Source organism: Molothrus aeneus, chromosome 1 (genome assembly GCF_037042795.1).
Source record: "Molothrus aeneus isolate 106 chromosome 1, BPBGC_Maene_1.0, whole genome shotgun sequence".
NCBI classification, from domain to species: domain Eukaryota; kingdom Metazoa; phylum Chordata; class Aves; order Passeriformes; family Icteridae; genus Molothrus; species Molothrus aeneus.
Genome location: NC_089646.1, coordinates 124,206,540 through 124,219,227, shown reverse-complemented (window position 1 = coordinate 124,219,227; position 12,688 = coordinate 124,206,540). Strand labels below are relative to the sequence as shown.

General features: G+C 38.0%; 1 protein-coding gene across 1 annotated transcript in view; it reads left to right on the top strand.

Annotated features, from left to right (window-relative positions):
- The window catches only part of ZNF704 (zinc finger protein 704), an 83,325-nt gene that overhangs the window by 16,867 nt on the left and 53,770 nt on the right, over positions 1 to 12,688 (top strand). Inside the window, exon 2 of the mRNA XM_066564188.1 lies at positions 2,103 to 2,350. Coding sequence (XP_066420285.1) covers positions 2,124 to 2,350 — 227 coding nt within the window. The 5' untranslated portion in view covers positions 2,103 to 2,123. The remainder of the gene's footprint in view (positions 1 to 2,102; positions 2,351 to 12,688) is intronic.

The window sequence follows — 12,688 nt, the reverse complement described above, 5'->3', positions numbered from 1 at the left end:
CTTAGTCCATTAAAAGATTAATTAAAACCATCCTGATGAAAACTGAGTTCAGTCAGGCATTGGAGAGTAGGAAATGAGGGAGGCTGTCCCTCTCCATGCTCTCAGCCCACACTAAGGGTTGTGGAGGGTAAGGAGGCAGCCGCTGGTGCTGCCCAGTACCTGTGACACCTCTGCCATGCACAGCAGGGGAGCTGCTCCTGCCCTGCCCAGAACCCTCCTCTGCAGCAGGCGGGGTGGGAATCCTGGCCAGGGAGGAAGGGAGGTGTGGTCGGGCAAGGGAAGACCATGCAGCGATGGAGGGGATGGAAATCAAATCTTATGTAAACCCTTGTTTGGTGTTACATAATTTCTAGGGGCTGGATATTGGACCTAGGGTGTTTTCAGGCTTTTTTGTTACTTCAGTGCTTTACTTAAAAGTCAATTTTATTGAAAATTGAATGCAACTCAGCATTTCAGTGATTCTCAGGCACTCAGAAAAAGGCTAATTGTAAATCTAAGGTTTTTTTTAAACATCATTAAATCAGAATTCAATTTGTGTTGTTTATATGTCTTCTCCTAATTCGGCGTGATCACATGCTGACTGTTTTGTCTTCCAGGCAGATTTTCTTGGTAATGTGTCATCTGTTTGTGTGTGAAGTGTAAAGTGTCTAATTCTTTCTACTGTTTACGTTCATAGAATAATAACTCTTGTTTTGTTCTTGAAGCCCCTCAGTGGAAGCACTAGAAACAATTAAATCATCAGTCCTAAATAGTTATGCCTTAATGATGTGATACACTTTACAGAATACAGCAAAATTACTGTGGCAAGTATCTTTCCTGTGAACTTACAATTGCTTGCACCATTCTTGTAACTGCCAAGGTTTGAAATCTACAGAGATCTGTGGAGAGAGGAATATATTTTACTGCATAAATATATACACAAATACTTTGATTAATTTTTTGGATGATGAAAAGGAGGAATAAGTTGGAAGAGTTGACATAGGAATTTCAGTTTATTGGTGCTGTTACTATCTGAGGACAATACAGCTTGGATATCTCCAATGTGAAGATCAGCAATAATTTACAAATCTTTTAAAATCCAATTTGCCCGCTCTAGAAGGCAACTGGATTTCTCTGAGCAAGTGCATGTGGTGTAGAAGTACCTCTGCTCGAGGCAGGAGAAGCTGCCACTTTGTTGGGCCATATTTTGCTTGGTTGTTTGGGTTGGTTGGAGGGGTCACCTCACAGATAGGTGTGCCCCTGTGAAACTGTGGAAGTGTAGCTGTCCAGGGAATGGATTTCACAGGAAAATCTAGGTCCTGAGCTTTGTTTTACTTGCTGGGAAGATGGAGTGGCTTGGTTCTGATGAGTTTTCAGGGTCTTCCCTGCAGCTCTGCAATAGTTTGCTTTATAAACACCAGCACATTGTATTCCAGAGTGGGAGTATATTTGCTAAGGCACCTGTTTGCTTGGGAAGTCTTTGGCTGTGGGAAGTGGCAGACCAGAAGATCTGGGAAGTGCTGGCAAAGAGAGAACCTGGCATTGCTCCTGGGTGTGTGTCCCTGCTCTGTGATGGCTCCTCACAGAGATCCTGCTGCCATCACTTGCTCCCCTTTGCCTTCTGGCAGTGAGTTGGATCATAGCAAATTATTTTCTGCTCCTGGAAAAACCTTTATTTACAAATACAGCTTTTAAAAAATTCAGTATGTGGCTGTAGGAAGTGCTTTAATTTGTTGGTTATGTTTAATCTGGAAAAATTCTGACTTCTTTTCCCTTCCATTTTAGGAGGAAGACAGCTAGGATTTCTTTTGCATAGCTATGCTGCACAGATGTGTGTGCATTAAAGATATGTTGTTTATAATCTGGTTTCTGACATTCTTATTCAAATACCTTTTTGATTTAACATAAAGAGGTTGATAGCTTTATCAAATGGACAAAAATTGCTTATTTTCCTGGCTAGTCATTTTGGAGAAATTAATGGCAGTTTCAGATTTTATGAAGGACAAAGAAATGGTATTCACTAATTCAAATAATTAATTAGAAGCAAATGCCTGTGGGTAGTGGGTTGTTTCCCATTTTAGGTGAATTAAAGGAAAATTTAATAATTGCTTTCAATTTTTCAGGCAGCCAACATCAAGCGTGAAATGACCTTCCATGCATTTCAACAGGAGGATGTAAAAAGTGACATCAGTCGAAAACTGCCAGACCAACAGTTTCTCCTGTTCACCACAAAGGAGGAAGATTTAAAAACAGCAGAGACCAAAAAACTTAACAGAGCTCATGAGCATGAAAAGGAAAACACTCGTTCTGTTTGTCTTCTGGAACAGAAGCGCAAGGTTGTTTCTTCAAATATTGATGTGCCTCCAGCAAGGTGAGTTTGATTTTTTGTTGTGTTTTGTTTTAAGCTTTATTCCTTTTTCTTCCCTGCCATTTTTAATGGGACATTAGATACAAGTTTGGTAAGCAGCACTATGAGCTGCTAAGGCTAGTGTTTGTGCCCAGGCAGTCCAAAGTCCATCACAACCTTCCTATTTGAGAGATCTGCCAGGAAATTAAAAACACCAGTAGCTGAAAATGAGAGCATCTGTAGAGTAGGACTTGTTACTGCTTTTGCATTGTTTTTACTTTTAGAATGTGCTGCAGCTGAGGTACCTGGAGAAAAGGATAAGTCTTAAGAAGAGATTGTTGACTCAGCTTCACCCTGAGAAGTAATCTTCTAAATTAGATACAAAATCATCTTACCTGCTAGCAATTTTTTTTTCAAATTTTTTACTGTCGTACTTGCAGACACTTTATACTCATTGGGTATTCTGTGTTGCAAGATGACAAGTACTTTTTCTTGTTCATGTTAGCATCAGTCTGTCTGTAAAGATTTCTGCTTAATCTACCTGGTAAATTTACTTGCATGTAATTCAGTAAAAGGCCTTTCAAGCTTGTGATGCTACTTAAAAAATTTGTAATCAAAACAGATGTTTAGTTTTTCAGTTTGTTGGCTTTCTGAAAACCAAAATAACTGTCAGGTTCTACCACATAATCCAGAACAGGATCACTTGAGGTATTTCTCTGGCTGTCATAGATGTCACTTGCACTGAGTTCATGAGCATTTTTACAGGATTCCCCCCATATATATGTAGTAAAAAGCTATGTATTGCAACCTTGAAAATGTTAGGGTACTTATTTGAGATTTTCACTAGTAATCAACCTTGTAATGTCTGAGTGTCCTTCTCATTCATCCTGTGTGTCTCAAAGCAAATAGGATCACAAGAACATGTAGGTCAGGAGGGACCTCAGGAAGTCACCTAGGCTAACCTTCTGCTCAAACCATATGTTAGCATTTCCATTTAACAACTCAGGCTGCTAAGGTACAGGGTTTAAGTGCATTTTTGTGTGACTTCATGGAGATAATCTACTTAAAGTAGTAGTCAAGCCCTCATTTTCTGTAGCTACAAGATCATCCTTCCTTGGAGGGATGGATTTTTCCCCCAATGAGCTGGTAAAGAGGATGAATAAACATTTTTAATGCCTTCTTAAGGCTAATTGTGACACCAGTTTTGAGCACAGGATACTTAGAATGATAGGAAATAAGTTCACTTTACAAAGGTGTCTTCTAAAGTTGTTCTTTCCATCTGCATGTATTTTATTAGGGGCATAAAAAAAACTGTGTTACGTTGTTGTGTGTTTTCAGACATGCAGGTTGAGCTCCAGCATTAGCAGAATTAAAGAATGAAGTAGGAAAGAAACCTGGAATTTATGTTCAATAGCATAATAAACATTTTAGTCATTCTTACTACGTATTTCCAGTCAAGCTCAAGTTTTGCTTTGAAGCTGAGGTGGATTATTGGGCCATTTGTCCACAACTGACAGGAAGAACACTTAAGCCCTTGTTTGGAGATCTTCCTAAGTATTTGCTGTTGTAATGAAGGGGAGCCCCCAGTCTCTCCTCCTTGGCAACACAGTTTCATCTCTAAGTCACATTCTCCAAGAAGACTCCATGCATTTCTTGCCTCTTTCTAGGCCCCTTCCAGTCTTCTGTCTAGGACTGTGCTGAGAGAGTTGCATGTTCCTCAGGGTGAATTCCTTGTTCCTTTGCCTCCTGGCAGGACTCATTGGGTCAACTGTCCTCTCTTCTGATGAGAAAATCCATCTGCCTTTGCAGATTTGTTATACCCAGTTGTGAAAGGTCATCTTGAATTAATCAGATAATGTTTGCAATTATGTGGGACAAATAAGGGGTTTAATATGGTCTTAATTTCTTATTGCTACATATACCCTCTTTACAAAAAAAATCCCCAATATTTAGTTTGTAAAGAGGGCGTATGTAGTAATAAGTCAAAGTGAAACTTGTTATTTATTTTGTTTTAAAACTCTAGTGGAACTGAGCAGAACCCATTTCACTTCAAAGATGTCAAAGTGAGAGGTGACATTACATTTTGCAGTATCCAACTAAATCCATTACAATATTTGAGTGATTTAGAGGCAGAAGTTTATAATAGTTTTGGATTCGTTATTAGCAGGGGCGTATGAGTATGTCCAAAAGAGCTCTGAAGAAGTGTTTGCAAAAGAGCTGTTAAGAGATGGATAAATTTACTTCACTTTTTCCACAAAATGAAACAAAAGCCATCCCTTCTTAGCTGTTTTAAGGATCTCAATGAATAAGAATGGAAATCTTTGTGAGGGACTGTATCTAAAATAACTAACAGTTCAGCAAACATAATGTTTCTTGGAGGCACTGAGCTTCAGGGCTTTCATTATTGCTTATGGACTCTGACATTTTAGAAATGTTAAAATATCTTAACTGAGTCCTAGTGTTTTGTGTGCCTGGTAGTCAGGTGCATGGAAATTATAGTAAAATAAATATTTCATTGGATGCAGAATTTTTAAGTTCATTGTTTACATTTTTATTTCATCTTGTGAAGATACTACAGATGTTTCTCTCTATGTTATGTCCTGTACTTGAAGTGTCTTTTGGATTAAGGCAGGAGGAGAGCATGACTTTTTCATAATAATTTTTATTTTTGGAATGCAATAAATTAAATGGCAGTTAACAGCATTAATTCTTTCCCTTTTCAGATTTCTTCAGTTGGTCATTTTGAACAAAATTTATCTGAGCTAAACTGTGTTCCTTCTTCTGAAATGCAGATAAGCATAAATGAAACTGTTCAGTTTGAGCAAATGGATTATTTGATATAATGAGGAAACTTGAATTCTTTATTTTTCCTTTAAATATTGGGTTTATCATCAGGTTTTTATGCATAAAGAACTTCAGTCTTGGAAAAAGTGGTCTGGCTTTGAACTGCAGTTATCTCTGACAACTGAGATGTTACCTGTAGAAGAGAGAAAATACACTTTTGGTTGATCTCCAGTTCAAACAGCAGCTGTCAAACACAGCCAGATTCATGGATCTGAGTAGTGAAAGGCTATTTTGTGGAAAGAGAGTGGTGTCACTATGGGACTAATCACCTTGTCTGGTGGGCAGAAGCAGGCCCAGGTTTGCCAGTATTTTAGACAGCTATGTCTGTAGAGGTCAAATGTAATCAGAGAGGATGTTCCCAGTAGGCAGAGGTGTGGAAGTTAACAGGACCTTCTTGCTCATTTGTATTTTCTTCAGTTACTTATCAACATGGACACATAGTTCCAAACATGTCTAAGAAGGACGTGAAAGAGCCTGGCTGCTGATACCGTGGGTGTGAGGATGGGAGGAGGGACTCAGTGCAGGCAAGGTAAACAGGGAATGGCTTCTACCTCTTGGAAGAAGGAGGATAGAAGGGTGGGTGGTGGAGAGCAGAGAATGAAGTTTCCTTTTTTTGAGTAAGATGTGAGAATAAATGTCAGAAAATGGTGGTGGTGTTAAAGGCCTTTTAAGATTGGAGTGTTTTGACCAATGGTACCTGGAAACCCTTCAGAACTTAAATGCAGCAGTGTCAGTGGAGGTCCTTTCAGGTGTTCCAGAAGGCACTAGGCATGCATCACTGCTACCCCTCTGATGGGTGGGTGTGTTAGAATAAATCAACAGATTTTCTTTTATTAATCTTCTGCTAGAATATGTCAAAATATTGTGAAATTTGTATTATCCTCTTGATACATCATCCTCGTTTTCCCCAGCCCTCCTGTACTTGGTTGTCTCTGAAGAAAAGAACAGAAGATAAATTTTCTAACTGCCTAACTTTTTCTACATAGTTTGTACTGCTAAAGGACAAGCCACAGCTAAACATCAGTTGCCTAATCACTTCCTTGTAGTGTTAAAATAGTTATTGTGCAATAAACCCTAGCTGCTGTGCTCTTCAGTTTCACTGCTGTTAAGCAGTGACATTTGCCATGGCAATAATATATTGGATTTTGCTATCTTCTGATGCTTTTATATTAAAAAAGCTGCTCTATTACTGTGAAATTAATTTTTATTCCTGTACCTATATTTTATCTGCTAATTAGTTTATAATTTAATGGAAAATATATTAAATAATTGAAATAAAGTAAATTAAATACTTCTAGGAATTTTCTCCAACATTGTCTCTTTAGGTCTTTGTAGAATAGCTACAGAAAGATGGGAGAAAATTAATTTCAGCCATGTTTCCTGACCATCATTATAAAGAAATAGTACAGATGGTGATGTATTTTCATTCCTAAATGATTTTCTTGCCTGGTCTCTCCAGGAACATAGCTCTGGGCAGCCTTCTGATTAGAGTGTGTTGTTGATCTGTAAGGCCTGCTGGGCATGATTGATTATGCACCATGCATTCCAATGGAAACATTTGCATCTTTTCGTAGCCAGAACTCTCCAGGAGCCTGACTTCAAGATCAAAAGCAGTATCTGCTTAACTATGATAACCTCACTGGAAGCACTTCCCAATCTGCTTGTAGAGGGAAGATCAAGTTGTGCTTTTCTGTTTATCTAGAGGTGGTGTTTATTCAGAGATTGTCTTCTGGTCTTTTTTCTCCATCTGTTTTAGACTAGACCTCAGTTTTCTTGGGGGAGCTTCTTTCCTGTATCTCTCACAATTTTTGCTGAGGGGATTGATGGGGCAGCTTCAGAGGGCATCAACTATTTGTTGGCTGCTGAGGATTTTCAGCTTAATTGAGTGAAAACAAAAGGCAAGGAAATCAGGCTGTGCTTCAGTTAATGACTGTTGCTTTGTGAGCTTCTGAGTCCTCTAAATTTCCCTGCTAGCCCAATAGCTTTTCATGGAGGTGTGATATTTTCTCCTATTTTTTCACAATACTCTAGGTTGAGTGCTCTGGTTTCTTAAGTTTCATTTTCTATAGTCATGCTACTTAGAAACTTTGATAACAGTTGTTTTTATATAACAAACAAAAACTATTCCCAGTATCATTCCTGAATTTCAGAGCTTCTGTAAAAAATCTGATAGTTGGCAATACCATGCATTTAAAAGTAGCTTCTCCAAACATATACACAGTGAATTATTGAAGTAGTAAATTGTTGCTTTGTTTACTACATTTGTTTAGTTAAATATGTGTGCAGCTTGATTGAATTTTGCCCAATCAATCAGTAAACCTTGATTGCATTTAATATTGATGATAGCAGACTGCTTATCATGGTCTGCTACAAAATGGTGTGGTGCCTTCTAGGATGTTGGAAGGGCATCATCAGGTTAGTTGCCTAGGTGTGCATTGTGTTTGTTGCCATGATAGCTGAACCAGCTGCTCATGGTGTTGAGACCAATGACAGCATTCCTGACAGCTTGCAAACTGCTGGAAACTCACCTTTCAAGTGGTGAGATGCATCAAGTCCCAAACACGCTGGGGAGTAGAGCAGGGCTGTCCCATTTTAGGCATGGCTGACCACTGGGAGGGTTAATCTTGCTATAAATAAGCTTCTATTTCCTAGCTGGTGGTATGGACTCAGGCATGACCATTCAGAAGTCCCTGCTGCCAGAGCATCACAGCAATATGCTGGATAGGATTGTTTATTGAAAGAGGTGTAGCATTCCCAGCTGTAGAAAAATTTGCTCTGAAATTGTGCATAATGTATCTTTATTTTTCAGTGGATCTTTTGTCAGTTCCTCCATTTCTCTCCTTTGTGCTGTGCTGTGTGCAGATTTGACACTTGCAAGATATTTCATACTTGTCTGTGTTACTGATGTCCCCATGACCATCATGTTCAATCAGTTGCAGCTTCTAGAGGAACCAGTTATCTGACCAGTACAATTTATTTTCATCACTTGTCTTGGATATGCTGGATAGCCTACCCAAGAGGATTTTGGCAGTGTAATTTTCTTTTTAAAGCACAAATTTTGGGTTAGTTAATATTTCTCTTGAGGTATTTTTTTCCCAGTAATGTTTAAAGCAGAAGGAATATTAATCTCCTGAATAGAGGAACATGCTCTTGCTGTTCTTTACTTGTACTGTTTCATATTTGATGATAATTCTCACACAATGGGGCATAATGGCAACTATGTGTGATTGTGGGCCTGGTTTACCACAATTGATTCTGTGAGATCAGGATGTGATTTAACAGGAATAGACCTAACAAGGATACAACTGAAGCTTACTTTTCATGAAAAGGTGACTCTCTCTTTGGTGGTACCTTTTGTAGCACCTGGTCATCATTTCTGAGTTCACTGCTCCCAGGTTTCCATAGTATTAATGTTAGAAGAGGGAACTTTAACACCAGCTGGTGACTTTGGCCATCTGGATTTTTGGCCAGTGTTAGTTTCCATTTTTTTTAACTGTGGACTTGCTAGCCAGTGAAAAATACAATGTATGAAAATCTGATGGTTCAATTAAGTGTGGTAAAGCTAAGTTGTTCTACAGCCTGACACTGGAGTCCGTGTTATTTTAGGCAATTATTATCTTCAGATGGAGGCTTTGCTTGAGCATGTGTATATATATATATACTTATATAAATAAGTTTCCCATTTCTCTAGGAAATACAATATTCAAAGCACTGCTTTGAAGATCTGTCTTCATCTGTTGAAGTACACCTACTTCTCCTAAAAATCTTCTTCCACTGGTAGCCAGTACAAAAGGCTGCATAATTTTATCTGTGTGATGGAAGTTGCCAACAGACAGTGATCTCATTAAGAAGCAAATTTCAATGAATTCCTCAAAAGTGGCACAGAGGAAAAATGTGTCCCTAATCTGCAGTGGCCGTCAGGCGCTGGTTGGTGAAGAGCTGCATTCAGTGAGCCCTGCTGCTCTCTGTGTTAGCCATTGATGTGAATGCACGGCTTGTTCTCAGCTCTTCAGTTCCCTTAAAAAATGGAGTGTAATTTCAAAACACTCCTCAACAGCAGGCAATATTCAATAAGAGTAATTTCTTTGTGGTTTGTGTTAGCTGTGGCACAAAAAAATTCCTCTTGAAATGCCATCTGTGCTGAGAAAAAGAAAAAAGTCAGTGAGTACATGGTTTGTAACTTGTGTATCTGTGAAAACTGTGCAAGAATGGGCTACTTTATATATGGTTACACAGATTACACACATCATAGCTATGTTCACAGCTATAATTTTATTTACATGCTGTAAAATTAAAATATTCTAGTTTCTTCAGTGGTATTTGATGTTGTATCACTGAGGTCATAAAAAACACAATGCCTCTTTCTGAGAGAAGTCATATCACTGACAGTTATTTGTAAAATATATTTAGAAGTTTTTGTCTTAACTCAATTAGCATCATATGCATGAAAATGTTCATTTTCCATATTTTGAAAAAAGGAGATAGAAAGTGTGCTTTTCTCCATTTATAGTAATATGCTTGCATTGTGTGTATGAGGAGTTATAAATATTTTGTTTCTACCCCTAAGACCACTACACTACAATGAAACTCCTATGTGGTGTGTTAGCTGTATAAGTGGTTTGTATAGAAGAAAGGCTATTTTAAGATGTCTTATATTAATAACTATACAAAATATTTATATGATTATTTATATTCATCAGATATGCATCTGTTTTGCCTATTACTACTTCAGGTTTTGTGACAATAAGGGTGTTGCCAAAGAAGAGAGCACTTAATCACTTTAAAATATCAGTATCTAGATTAGTATATGTGTGTAAATTAGTTTTTTCTAAAGGGCTGCTTTTATTTGAAGCAGAACCCCATCTTCTTGTGGTTTTACTAATCTGCATAGTTTAATATAGTCTATAACTCTGTCCTCTCAAATCCCTGATCATTTTGAGAACGTGGTGAAACAGAAGTGATGCTAGATACACAAGGTCTGCGTAAAGCCTCTACAAATTTTTATCAGCTGTTAGTCTTTCAAAAAAGATGCCATCTGATCTTGTAACTGAAGCAGCACTGGGGAACATGGTATTGCACCACACCTGTGCTATGTGTGGAAAGCCTAGCTCCATACCTGGATACACAGCTGCTCTTTGGGAACTTGCAAAAGTTTAACCTGATCACAGTTTTCTCAAGCCAACAATAAAAAATAGTTTCTGTTCTTCAAGTATGATAGTCAAGCTCTATACATAAACAGCTTTGCAATTTTGCATGGGTCTGTATTTTAAATTCTGCCATAAGAATTCCTACAGGTGATCTGATACTGTGACCTCAGCCCACTGCTTGCTACCCAGTGACCAGAGCAGAGGTAGTAGCATCTTCAGAGGACTGAGGGAAACTCTGCTTAGAATATAAATTTCTGCTACTACTTGTCCCAGCGGAGAAGGTTCATCCCAAAGTACTTTGCTTCTTTGCTCTTCCATCAAATGAGTAAAATGAAATTAGATTAGAAATTTTGCTGAAAATATTTAGCATTCCCAAGCAAATGTATTTTTACACTCTGCATAAAACCAATGTTTAGAAACATTTGTTCTCATTTTGGCATAAAACATTCTCTCTTAGTGGCTGCATATGTGATAGCCTCCTTGGGGAACTGAGGGGAAAAGTAAAGAATAAAATTTCCAAAATACAATAGCAGAGTTTCCTTAATTATACATTCTACTAAGCTCTAGATATCTGAGTGTTGTCCTTCCTTCTCTCCAGGGGCCTACCAGAAGCCCACAAATGGCTGGACAACTGAGCTGTGTTATCCTATGGAAATAGTTGTCCTCTGCAGCATCAACACCAGCATACTGCACTGAGGCTGCTGCTCTGTTGACATATGTATATTTTTATAGTAATGGCAATATTCCAGATGGTAAATGGAGTCAACAGCCAATTGATGCTTTTAGTAAATTATTCTTATATTGTAAGTTGTTGTAACTGCTGCTCCTAATTTGATTTGGTTTGTTACCCAAAACTTAATGTCATGGCTGTTTTTGTTTGAGGAAGAGCAGAGGGTGATATTTCCACAAGCAGCAGATGTACTGTCATTATCATCAGCTGTATAATGCAGTGTAGAGCATGTGTTTAGGTAATGCTTTCCCCAGGAAAACCTGTGTTAAATACTTTGTAGTCTTGATCTTGTATGTGAGGGACATTTTTCATCCCATCCTGTGTTCCCAAGCCTATGCTCCCTGCTGTGTATGTTAATTTGGATCACTCTTTTGTTTTCATTGTTTATGTCCAATTGGTTCCTCCCTTGAAGGCAGGCAGTGACATAAGGTGTTAAAAGAGGCACTTAGTGCTTTCCTATACACACACACACACAGTGTCACATACTGTGCTGTCACCTAATGGCTTGGTGTGAGGAGATTTCTCACTTGGCTGGATGAGGAGGGAGAACATGATGAAGAGGGTGTGCTGGGCTTGTTTTGAAATTCCTTTGTAATGAAAAGTGTCTGTGAAAGAAAGGTTTGACGTCACTTCCTTATAAGCCTGTGCTGATGTTTTAGAAAGAATGTTTTGGCTGCTCTTTCCTTGCTTAACTCCCCACAACTGCATCCTGAAGTCAGGGACTGTTCTCAGTGCCCTCTTGGACTAAATGATTTGTTCTTTTCTCTCTAATAGAAAGGCTATTAGTATGGGGAATGTTTATGTTATCTCTTGCTTCTCAGTGTAGCATAATTTATTTTATATAATGGTGGTTGCTTTTATGGGGTTCACTGGGCCCTTGGCTCCAAGATTACAGATGAGTAGTTCTCACAGTAAGTGAAGAGTAGCTATTAAATAATATGTTTATGGATGTGTATACACACACACACTTCTGTTTTTTTTAAATTTGGGGTAGGCATTTGTTTGGTGACATACTTGTGTGCTTGTCTCTAGTGTCTAGAGAAATGTCTTCCTGATAGTTAATTTTTCAAAATTAATGTTTCTACTTCAAGTAGCTGTCTAGAGTACTTTTAGATCACAAGAATATTAACATCTGTAGTAAAGATCTAATCGATGTTGAAAGTCCTTTAAAATATGTCATATAAAAAGGCTTGTGGTTACACTTATTGTGTTTTGTGGTATATATTTGATGATGTTGACAGAAATCCAGGGTATTATAAAGGAAGATACATTACTCTCTTTCTTATCTCTGAATAAATTATTAGCAGGGGAATGCATAATTTTATTATGTTCTGATCTCAGTAAGAAGCTTGAAGAGAAAATCTGCATTGAATGTATAGGATGGGTCTTACCAAACTAGATAGGTATTGCATGTATAATAAATCATTAACATTAAAGCAGTTTAAAACCAAGCTTTTACATCTTGATTTAAGACATAATAAACATGTCTTTTATTGGTCCTACAGACAGAAGCTTTGAATTACATTATGCAACAAATGTTCTTAGTTATCTTTGGTTGGGTTTTTTCTCCCTTGGGTTTTTTTTTTTGGCAACCTGTTGTGCAGACATCCAAACTGCTCACAGTGTTAATTGAGTTTGCCT